The 12,858-nt window shown below is 31.4% G+C and overlaps 1 protein-coding gene across 5 annotated transcripts in view; it reads right to left on the bottom strand.

The window, feature by feature from the left end:
• Positions 1 to 12,858, bottom strand: part of LOC106791722 (mucin-5AC-like) — a 46,112-nt gene that overhangs the window by 25,323 nt on the left and 7,931 nt on the right. The window contains exons 1-2 of one of the 5 annotated variants that reach the window (XM_014757616.1): positions 4,440 to 4,960; positions 4,058 to 4,346 (exon numbers count right to left, since the gene is read on the bottom strand). The exons of 2 other annotated variants lie outside the window; for them this stretch is intronic. In XM_014757616.1, the coding sequence (XP_014613102.1) occupies positions 4,058 to 4,122 (65 nt within the window). In that variant the 5' untranslated portion in view covers positions 4,123 to 4,346; positions 4,440 to 4,960. Of the gene's footprint in view, positions 1 to 4,057; positions 4,961 to 12,858 lie in introns of those variants that run through there. 2 more of the 5 variants (XM_014757626.1, XM_014757607.1) reach the window with 2 other exon arrangements.

Here is a 12,858-nt window from a genome sequence, read left to right as displayed (position 1 = left end):
ATTATACAGTATGTATATATATATATATATATATATATATATATATAAAAAATACATAAACACACCGTAAGAGAAATCAATGGTATTGGATAATAAGAGAAAAATTATTCTTGTTATATTATTTGGGTAGGGAGAGGGAGGGGGGAATTAACGAAACTCACGTAACTGAAACTCTTTTTGAAAGCATTGGTAAATCTTGTACCAGTTTGTCACTGTCACGCGACCTCTGATTACCCGTAAATTTTCGAGTAATCATTCTATCGTCTGCACGCATATTATCTCGATATCGCGTGTGTCTTCTTCGAAAGAAAAAATATTCCATATTATAATAATACCGTGTAAAACAAAAAATCACTCATGTACGTCTGAATTGCAGGCAATTACATATTTTAAATAATACAAATAATAATGATAGTATATAAAAATGGAATAATTATTATGAATTGTTCAATTTTATTGACTATAATGATACATAAATATATAACTCGTTACATCTATAGGGTGAATACAAAAGTTCCTAATGTCATTTTTCAGATGAATTATTGTACGACTTGTAACATACAATCTGAACAATAATTAACTCTTACAAATGTATTTCTACAAAAAATATTAATTAATTATAAGAATTAACTAGAAATTTTTACTTAATCTTGTACAATAAATTAAATGTATTACAACTTCCTAAATAATGTAAACATGATAAATAGATTAATACGAGATGTATTTAAAGTCATCTAGAAATGATTTATTATTTAGTGTATACAAATGTAAGCACATTAATTCAAAATACACACACACACACACGAACACACATGTAAAAAAAAAAAAAGAAAGAAAGAAGAGGCACATTATTGTTATGTACAGACACATTTGATACTCGTGTACGAAACGAAATGGTAGCCAGCCTACGCGCGAAAGAATGACGCGGTGAACGGATGTAGAGGGGAATTGGCGCAATAACCATAAACAGTCACTAATGCGACAATGAATGTGCGACTTTTTCTATGGCTATTAGAATAACTAACAATAAAAATTGTATAAAATAAAATAAGAATAAAAAATAAAAATAAGAGCCAAGGAAACCAGGTAAACAAAAATTTATGATTCGACAACAGTGACCTCTGAGAAGACGCCATGTTGATTTTTTATATTGTTGTCCAATTCACGAATAGAAATGATTTATTTAACGAGACTATTGTGATTAGAGTAATAAAATATATCGCGTGAATATCCTCGAACTTGAACATACAAGGAAACAAATTATAATTAAATTATTATACCTTCATCTCTCTTTCTCTCTCTCTCTCTATTTCTCTCTCACTCTATCTCATTCTTTCTTTTCCCATTAAGTATCTCTTCCTTTTTCTCACGTACAAAGGCATATACATACACACTAAATGAAGGTACGAAGTATTATAGTATTGTTTAGTCAATGTCCGAAGCAGACAATAATGATCACAATAACGGAAGTGTCAACGACTATTATATATGCATAAGATTCGTTCGCGAGGGAAAGTGAGTTTCCTGTTGAACACTATTCAACGTAAGTCAAAAGAATAACATTATATTATTATATTTCTCATGTCATTTTGTGATAATACCATTAGAGTTTTATTCTCGTAATATAAAGAACGTTTGTATACTCGTCTAATTACTTAAAAGGAAGTATGTATCAGTTTTCTTTGTGTATTTTATCGAAAATTGATCAAGAATGATCAATCTTGATTTATCCTTTGTCTTGAAGATTTTCTCGGAATATATGAGAAACGCGTTTTATACGATTTATCGATTGGATTTAAAGAAAAATTCTTTTAATCAGTGGTTCTCAATGAAAATATCATTGAATTCATTTGAATGTTAATTAAATTTTGATCAATTTTGTAAATATAAAAAATATTTGAAATCGTTCAATGTATGTGTGTGAATAAAGCTTTAGGATCTCTTTCTCTCTATAGATCACGATCTATATAAACGTTGGATCGAAGATAATAAGGTCGTAGCAATCTACTCTCTTTTATAACGCGACCTTGTCTCCTCGTTTCCGTACTTTTATAGTTGTAACACACTATAGCATTAGAGTTAGGTTCATCGACCAGTCTCTCCTCTCTTATTCAATTTTATTCGATCATTCTCTGAAAGGTTTCTTCTCTCATCCTAGAAATTCATGTTACGCGAATATAAAATTACGTCCTTGGGTTAGAAACAAGGCGGTTACGTCTGCGAAAAGATGTCTTACAAATTTTCTTACTCACTCAGTTATGTAAAATAACATAATTATGTAGAAAGTAACCAGTTACATTATATATATATATAAATATATTGTTTATAAATTAGAAAAAAGAAAAAGAAATAAAAACAAAACAGTTACACAAAATTTATTTATTTTTGTAATATTTTTGAACAGGTAGGAAACTTGTTATTTAATATCGAGAAATATCTATACACCCTTTTACCCCAATCACACGGTATTTATTAACTCGCCTAACAGGGGTCCTATTATATTTCATTTCGTGTCTCATTTAGCATCATGCCTTGGTAATGATGATCGGACGTATAAATTTTCATTCGCTCAGAGAAGATTATCGCTTCATCCTGTGGAAAGATAGGGTAGAGAGAAAGAGAATTATTATTGGGCTACTTCTATCGAGAATCTAACGATTGTTATTTTTTCATTCGACATAATTATCTCGACTGAAAGTATAGGAAAAATTATTTAAGGAAAAAAAAAAAAAAGAAGAAACAATTGTAACTTTTTACACCATCCGTTAGAGAATTTTTGAAAAATGATTTTTCGATTAACTATAACGAGAATCTATGGATCGTTCGATAAGTGGAAGATCTACTACGAGAAGAGGAAGACGATAACTGTACAATCGCATTACCGTAATACTGATTTGCATACAATCGATGAGATTCAGTTGAAACTGTACATCCCTTTTTTTTTTTTTTTAATATTATTCCTAATAACGAAACTTAATGACAAGTGGTTAGTTAGTTAGTCCATTTGTCTTGGAACGCAAAAACATCAATAATAACAATTTCTCCTTTCAATAGGAACTTAATGCAAAAATGCAAAAGAGACAGAGAGAGAGAGTGAAAGAAAGAGACAAAAAGAGAGGAAGAGATTTAATTTTCCTGATTTTCTCAACCGCATTCCTACTCGCGTTTCACACAGCGACCGTATTTTTCTCTCTTCGTTGAGTGAAACGTACAAGTATAACGCATCTACAGGGTGTCTTGCGAAAAATTTATCTTAATTTAAACAAAATATAGACAAAAATATATAGATTCTTTTAATTTAATTTAAATATTTAAATTAATAAATGAATGTATAGATAGATGGGTTGAAAAGTTTTGTGCTTAATATAAAAAACATGCTTTTTCTCGTTAAAATCTGTTTTTATGTTTTTACAAAAATAAAAAGAATTAAAATGGTTGCTATGCTAGGCTCAAAACTATTCAATTCAGCCACGTATATATTTTAAATATTATTCTTAACATTAATTCTTAAATCTTTGAACAAGAATGATTGTTAATAAATAAATATATATAATATATATTTTAAATTTAAATAACTTAATTTTTAATATTATTTTTTACAAATAATTTGATGATTTTTTTATTTATTCATTTGTTTATGAATAGATTTAACGCGAATTTTTTCTGATTTATTGAGTCCGCCATATTGGTATTTTTTCGGTACCTAATAAATAATAAATTTTCTTTCAAAAGTTCAATCCTATGAAATTAAATATTTGTATATGTCTTTATTACTCTTTTTTTTTTTACAAGTTTGAAGAATCCTAAATATTTGTATATATTTTCTTAAAAAATATAAAAGTATTAAAGAATATGATTTATCTGATAACTCCTTCGACATCATCTTGACGTTCTTTCTTCCCCCATTTGAAAAATTCGAATTGCTAATCCTCAAATTTGAATAGAAAAGAAGAAAAAAAACAGAAACGAGGGTAAAATAAGAAAAGACAAAAATTGAAAGAAAGAAAGAAGGAATGAAACTACAGACACGTGACGAATGAAATTCATGAAGACGTACCTATTGGTAGCATCGATGGTAGCAAAACGAGATTTCTCGTTGTGGAACGGCGTGCCGAACGTCATGACGGAACAGCTCGATAAACTCCGCCGTTGTTGAGAAGAAGAAGAAGAATTCTTCGTAATAGACGATGGTTCGCGTCCGTCGTTCCTTCTGGCGTAGCTCGTAACACCAAAGAGTTCGGTTAGTCAGCTGATCGCACGATTTTTCATAACTTCGCTCACGGTACGCATCTTTACGATATCGATTCTAAATCCAACGATTCCCACCTTTTTCTTCCTCTCGAATTCTTCGAAATCGAAATTAATCTTCTTATTAATTTTAATCTTTAATACTCCTCACCAATGGGAGAAAATGTCAACAACAAAATAAATGAGATTACCACTTCTAAATATTTGTATCCTTAGATATAAATCTTTCTTTTTCTTGAAAGAACTGAAGTGAAGATTGACTTAACTAACGGTACCAACTACTTCTTTTCTTTATAAAGCGCGCGTGTATATATGTATGTGTGTTAGAGAAAGAGAGGAAATTCAACAAGAACGAGCCCAAGTGCAACGACCCTATGATGCTTGCGTATACGAAGATCGTTTGATCGATCCTTCTTGTTAATGATCTTTTGTTATATTTATTTGAAATTAACTTTATCTTCTATCCTCTTATATTCGTCACGCGAAATTAAAAAAAAAACAAAGAGAACTTTCGGATAAAACGTATTCAACGATGGTAGAAAGGAAGAAAGATAATAATACGATATATTAGTCGGAAGGTATATAGTCAAGACGTGCTATTGTCGCGTCTCTGTTACTGTCTCGAAAGGGTAAAAGTTAAATTCGAGATAACGTAAAAGACACGTAATGCTCACAACGCGGCGTCTGTCGGACGACTGACTACCGAAGAGTACCGAACACTCGACACGATCAACGCCGAACCCTTCGCGTTATCCCCACCACTCGGTATTTCATACCGCTCGAGCTACCCTCTGTCGAATCCCTATCATACTTCTCCCACCTCGCGTTAATGTGTCCCTTCGTCCTTCCGCACCACTAATTTTTCAAATTAAGTATATAATTAACCCTTTGAGTGTGTTGTAGACGTATACATACGTTTGTTGAAAGTAACCACTGTGGATTACGGACGAGTACATGCGTTTATTGATATAAATGCAAATAATTTCAATTTCAATTTTTCTTTCGATAATTCTTTCGTGTTTTGTCGTCACACATAACTAAAATTATTCTCTATACAAAATTTCTACTGTTATTTCATTTGGAATAATAACAATTGTAATTTATCGTTAGTTGCGTTTTTTTATTACAATCTCAATCAACGAAATTCACCCTAGCAATCAAGTATTCCGTCCCTACAAAACGTTTCGGTTAGAAGAAGTATTCACAATTCAAAGGATTCATTTAATCATGTCCGAGTATATATTTTAATTTACTTTATTTAAGCACTTTTCATATTAGAACGTAATAATAAATACTAATAACGTATATATTTTTATCAAATATTCATAAATTTGTTAAGTACAAATAACGCAAAGAAATGAATAATTTTCGAGTGTTTTTAAAAGTTGATTTTTATTGGTACATATATATATATGTAATAAAAACTAGGTTAAACTAGTTTGAGTGAAAAACTTGTAAATTTAATAAATCAACTACTTGAAAGAAAATAATTAATTGTAACGAAACAAATAACATGACCCAAATATAATATGAATAAAGAAAGAGAGGGTAGAGAAAGGGTAGGAAGGAAAGAAAGAGAGAGAGAGAGAGAGAGAGAGTGATTAAAACTATCAATAAAGGTTTTAAGATGAGCCGAAGGAAGGGAGGAAAGCATCTATGAAAAGCATTGGTGACGCAGTTCCGAACGTTCCACATATTCTATGTGTCCTCTCGACGTCACACTATTATTTCCAACCCCTTTGCTCAGAGGTAAGCTTTTCGAAGCGGATAAGAAGGGTTGATCCATCTAACAGATACTATTTCAGATATTTTCTCCAACGGACGATAAATTAGCATTTGAAAACGGAAGATCAAAGGATAAGGAAACAAACTATGCGGAGAGTTCGGGAAAGTCAGCCAGTTAGTCAGTCAATCAATCAGTCAGTCAGTTGATGCAGTTCAGTTTGGTTCAGTTCGGTTCGGTTCAGTTTTATCTTTTTATCTCTATCTTTATTTCCATTTCTTTCTCTCTTGCAGCCACTCTTACGATTCCGATACCGCAGAAAATCGCAAACGCGACGACCATGACCTTGTCTCATATTTCAAACAAGTTGTTATGCAAGGACAGTCTCGAGAGGCTGCTTTAGGAAGATGAAAAACTTTTCATCTTCCTGTGCACTCTTCGATTTTAATTGATGATGATCGAAACTTCGAAACAGATTAAAACGTTTTTCTAATTTTCATTTCTATTTTTTTTCTTTTTTTTTTATCAAGCCTCTCCTTTAAATTCGTGATTAACTTTGAAGCAAGCAAAGTCACGTTTTAAATACTTCGTTCGGAAAAAAATGTCAAAACATTTTCGCTAAGATCCGTACACTTTTAAATCCAATGATACGTGATAAATAAAACATGGCAGATAATAACCGATGTAAAAAATGACAACCCTTACGATATCCATCATATTGGACAGACATCAGCTGTGCCATTTCTTTCTGTCAGGGTATAATCATAAGTATAATCAAAAAGTCACTTTACTCGTTTTGTTGTTGTTATTTTTTGTTTTTTGTATTTCCACCCTCCTAACCGCTTAATAACTTTATCAACTTTTGAAATACGTGTGAGTTTACTTTTTGTTCTCTCTGATATCAATTTGATTGATAGAACGACAATGAAACGATAAAAAGAAAAACCGTCGTACTCGTCTGTAGAAAAACAATATTTTTTTTCTCGATTCTATCATCTGGACGACAAGCATAATCGCGGTTATCGTCAAAGAGTTAACTAAACTCGTATATTATTTCCACCGCCCTATACCACCCTCAACTCCCCGTCCTATATCCCGAGTACCTTTATCTCGAGATCCTGAAATATATGTAAAAAAAACTTGTCCATAAATATTTACAACAAATCCTGATATCGAATGATTGATGGACGGCCAACAATGACATAACAAATAAAACGGAACGTTTGCAATATCCACTGTATCGAACGGATATTTATTTTTATTTCCTTTCGTCTCTACCTTCTCCTCCTTCTCCTCCTCCACCTCCCCCTGGACAACGACAGTAATTAACACGGTATTGTCAGGAAAATTACCTGATTCGCGTTTCAGTCTCCCACCCCTCTCCAATCCCAATACCTTAACAAACTTCCACAACACGTGTGGAGGTCTCTCTTTTCATGGATATTTGGCTGGAAGCCGAGAGCTGTGAACACGGGAAACGATTTGAAAGCGGTATGGCGGGGAGGGGAAAGGGGGAAAGTGTCTTTCGAGTGGATTTCGAGAGGAACGAGTCTAGTGCACTGCATCACAGTGAAATGCACTGAACGAAAGAATGAAATGGATAGATGCATCGTGTATGTTCATTCGATGAACGATTACAGATGTGTGCCTCGGACCACATTGGAATTTCAATGATAAAGAGTAGGCTCGAGTCTATGTTATCGACGTAAAGTGTATCAAACTACCCCTCATCCCCTTCTTCTGTTGATGTTTCCTGATTTTATCTATCTATCTCTCTCTCTCTCTCTATCTGTAGATCCAGATCTGGATCTGTATTTCTATATATCTCACTATTTCTCTCTCTATCTCTCTCTCTCTCTTGCTCGAATTACCTACCATTTGCTGCATTCGTCGATCCATATGATTGTTTTCGAATGAAGTTGTCTGCGGTAAATCTAATCATAGCCGAGAGATCTCTAATTCGGGACATACTTGATACCCCGTTTAAACACGCCAGGGATAGGAATAAATTTTAGCATATAATCCGACGAGTACATATATGATTTACGAGTTATCCAAGCATACGAATCGTTTTATTGTAATTTTATATGATTTCGAATGATTACAATCGGATGATTAGGTAAACGAATTAATTGTGAGGAAAGAATTAATTTGGAGGTTATTATGTTTTCTTATTATATTAGATTTGTTTTTTTTGTCTGTGTGATAATTATTATATTTTGTATTTAATTGATAATCAATTAATGTGTCTAACGTTTGTTTTTCTCAAGATCGTACAGAAAAAAAAAGGAACATGCAACTGTGTTTTACGATTAACGACAAGTTAATTAGGGAACCCAAGTTAATGTTTGTTACATACAAACTTATTTATGTTGGACAATTGTTAGGAAGTTTTTTGTTTATTGTTAATAAAGGAAGAAGATCGCGCCATAAGGAAATATCCCGCAGTATCCTTGAACCTTCGATCTTAACAAGCGTGACCATTTAATTCGACTTAAGACTACGAATTCCGGCGTCACGCGAGCCTTCTTGATGCGCGTGCCACGATTAGAATCTTTCTTCTAATCTAACATAAGCACACACATATATATTTATGTAAGCTCACAAACACATATACACTCGCGAGCCCACGTGCTTAAAACAAAACTAATATGCATTCATATTAAAATATTAAATTATCATCGAGCTTCGAATTCAACGCATCCGCGTATGCAACTGCATAAAATTAAATTCATATAAACTTAATATTAACAAATTATTGCATTGTTTTTGTCGTAGAATTATTTTCTGAGAAAAAAAAAAAAAAAAGAAAAGAATATAAAATAAGATAAATTTATTTATATTTTCTTTTTGTGTATTTTTGAATTGTTCTACGTTTTTGTCTATTCAATTATGTTTTGGTTCTTACATATATTATATGCAGTATATAAGTCTGTCAGGATAGTTAGGGATTTTAAACGGCTGTAATGGTCGGTAATTAAGAGAGCGCATCGAACGGGGTTCCAGTTAATTGCGCGCACCAACCTAAGTAAGGTTCAATCACCTCGAAAAGAGAGTACGATGTACACCATAGAAGCAAGGTCAATTAAAAGGTCACCGAGCTTGCACTACGATTTATTTTTTTCTACTTTTGTCCTGATGACTTTCTCGTTCCTTTTATTTTGTTATCTATCATTTAGTTGGACACAAAATTTGTATTTGAAAATAGTTACTCCATTTTTAATGTTCTATGAAAAAAAAATTATAAAAAAAAAAAAAAGATTTATATTAATTCGTATACTTCAACATTTTGTCAATTGTTAATTAGGAAGTTTTAAAAAAAAAAGATATTACAAAATATTCCAACAAGATGAATTTATTTCTATAATAATAATTATTTTTATGAGATTATTCACCTTTTTCCTACGAAAAAAAAAAAAAGAAAAGGAAACGTGGGAGCAAAAAAAAATTAAAAAATAGTTGGAAGAGAGTCACGTTTCTTTTCTAACAATTTTGAAGCCCACACATTGAATACGTGATATCAACGTAATGGTTTCTCGTAGGACCCTAAGAAAGACGACGGTGAAATAAGAAAATGAAAATGCTTCTGATATACGTCGTATGGTGTTACCAAGAAAGAGAAACCCTCCCTTCATCCAAAAATATTTTCTATGTTTCACGTGTCGCATGATTCATAGGGAATTTTCGTTAATACAACCCAAAACTGAAAATAATTTATAAACGGGGTAATTATTGTTTTGTAATATAAAAACATGAATAATAATAAAAAAAACATAAAACAAAAACAACGGATCCAGTTATAGAGTGTATTCATTAATTATGTAAAAAACCAAAAAAAAATTAAATTAAATTCGATAAGAATAATTTCTTTTTAAATCAAGCAATTTAGATGCAAGTTGAATTAATTGCTCGATTCATATATGCATGCGTACATAAGATCATACATAATTTATATATATGAAGGTGTATACCGTAATAGTTCGAATAAAGTGTTACAAATCAGTTTTTTCTTAATTATTGTATGTAAAGTTACAATCGTAACACAGTAAGTACAATTAGCAATTATTTTTTTAAATAGGATATTAGAAGTAATCATCGTTTCGATGATTTACTATGATTGCAATGTACGGTATCTTAAAGTGACTCAACTTAATTATCCAACGTAATTCTTGTTAAATAGTATTGTTAATCTTCATTAAAATAAAAAGATGAATCGATAGATTAGAATAAAACATCATTATTCTCTTTAATTCACCGATTCCATTTATAAATCGACTACATCAGCCTACTTCATCCGAAAGATCGCTTTTCCTGGCCGGCTGCCCGAAACCAATTCGTTATCCACCGTGACCCTCTTCTTCTCTCATTCTTCGAATGAATTTATTTCTTGCAAAGACGATCATGAGAATACCAAAAATTCGAAAGAACGATTTCATAGGTTTGTCAACAAATCGAAGTTTATTTCTATGCTGAAATTTCACACTTTTTTCGAGAAACTAAATGAATCTTCGTTATTAATAATTCACATATTTTTGATCACCAAACTAAAGATCACGCGATCATATATAAAATTCGAAAAGATATACCTCGAACGATAAGATAAAAATATACTAATTGATTAATCGTACAAACAATCTCGAAAAGATCGTGCTCGGTCGGTATGTTGAGAAGAAGATCGCGTAAAATCGGTTCGTCGGCAAGGAAATTTTCTGTCCAGTTTGGACGACATTTTTTCAATGATTTTTTATTAATCAAATTTTCATCGTCATTGATCCGTTCGTTTTCTTTCTTCACTTCGGTATCGTTTTCGATAGGATAAATGTTTATCCAAATTTTTCGAACAAATTCGAAACTCTTGCGAAATATCGTTACGATTTCGTCCATTTTTATTTATTTATTATTTCTTTCGTTTTTCGTTCGCGATAAATTATTTCGTTTCGACCGATCATCGACTTTACGTCGACTGTACTTTTCGCACTGTCAACTGCGATCTAAGCTCGAAACTTTTCGATTACCTAACCTCTCTCTCTCTCTCTCTCTCTCTCTCTCTCGTTCGACTTTAACATCGTCATCAGTTAAAACTACTTTGTAAGATTACGAAATCGTGATCTTAGTTATATACCTTTGGTGTGAAAACTTGGCATCTTCTAATCATCTTTCGTAGTTCTATTCAAATTTGTTTGAATATTTATCTTTCTTACATTTACTAGATGAAAAATCTTCTTCGAAGTTGACGCCACCATTTTGAATTGTAAACTAATTTCTTTTTAATCTTCAACAACCATATATTTTTGTGTTTAACATTGAACTGATTGAGTAAAATGAAAAAATTCTTCTTCGAAGTTTCAAGAACAATTTTAAAAAGTAATTTAATATTCTAATCTCTTTAGTAAATTTATTCGAATTCATCTCAATTATAATCCCTATGAAATTTAACCTACAAAAATATACTTCATAAGGAAAATTCTCGCCACCATTTGACCTTATCGAAAATGTTCGTTTAATCGTAACTAAATTTTCCTACCTCACTCTCGTAGAAATCCTATTCTTTTTTCTAACGATCATCATTTCGTTACAATTAATTTAATGAAAAATAGTTCACGACGTAATATTGAATTCTATACTGAAGGATAGTAAAAAAAAAGATGATAGAAATAAACTATCGACTCACGTTTCTTGTCTCGACGGATACGACACGAACGTGTCCTTCTGATCCTGACTCTGGTCAATAAAAAAATAAAAAGAAAGAGAGAAAGAGAAAAATATAAGAATGTGAGTAACACTTTGACGTGAGAAAATTGAGGACGATAACTCAGAGAACCATTGATCTCTCGTACTATATGCATAAACCACAGAAGGAGCACGTTCGTAGCCAGGTATTTGTATTTCGGTTTAGCCGCATTCAAGTCGATACTGGAAGTGAACTTTGCACTAATAATGAAACGATTACACTAATATTGATAACTAATATATTCGTTATAACATCGTAGTAATCTGTGCTTTAATGAATTAAAATATAATCACGTTATCCCATTTATTATAATTTATTTTAATGAAATTTTCTAATAACATTCAATAAGATATTACGATACTAATCTTGATAAATAAAGTATAAATGATAATTCGATCGAATAAATTGTAATATAATAAAATTATCCCATTCAAATGAAATTCGATCTAATTCGATTATAATTAATTTCGATTAAATTGTTTTTTAAATCTCGTATATAATAAAAACAAAAATGAAATGAAATTGATAAACACTTACCGAATATAAGAATGATATTTCCTTCTGATAAATTAATTTGATCACTCGAGTCATCCATGTTTCGTAATAGTTACGACAAATAAATGTTTATATAGGAATAAATGAATCAATAATAAGGTCTAAATCGATCGAATTGATTTGAATAAGAATGAAGTATGTAAACTCGTGAAACTACAGTAACCGACTAACGCACTAGGAGGCCGTTGACATGGCTGGTGGGTTCCTATTAATAAAAGGTTGCCAACGAGTGCATTCTAGGTCCGACGGAGTTCCTAAAATAGCAAGAATACCGCCGCTGTCGAGAACAACTCGACCGATTCAATTTGAAAGCATTATGAGTACTATATAAGTACTATTATTTGCCTTTGAGAGTTCCAATAAAACCTAGTTGTATTATAGTAAGTGACTTTTAAAGTTCATACAATAATAAATCTGCCAAAAAATATTTCAAAATTACCACGTAACATTTATCCCTATGTTCGAATTTTTTTATTTCAATATTTTATTCAAGTTACATAAAATAAAAACGAAAAAAAGAGAAATCAAATGATGATGACGATGATGATAATGTTAAATCACCTGATCCGTTAAAAAAAAAAAAAAAAAAAAAAAAGGGAAA

This window comes from Polistes canadensis, unplaced genomic scaffold (assembly GCF_001313835.1).
Source record: "Polistes canadensis isolate GaletaPanama2010 unplaced genomic scaffold, ASM131383v1 scaffold_8, whole genome shotgun sequence".
Taxonomy (NCBI): domain Eukaryota; kingdom Metazoa; phylum Arthropoda; class Insecta; order Hymenoptera; family Vespidae; genus Polistes; species Polistes canadensis.
The sequence above is the reverse complement of the archived record's forward strand: the minus strand, read 5'-3'. Positions and strand labels throughout refer to the sequence as shown.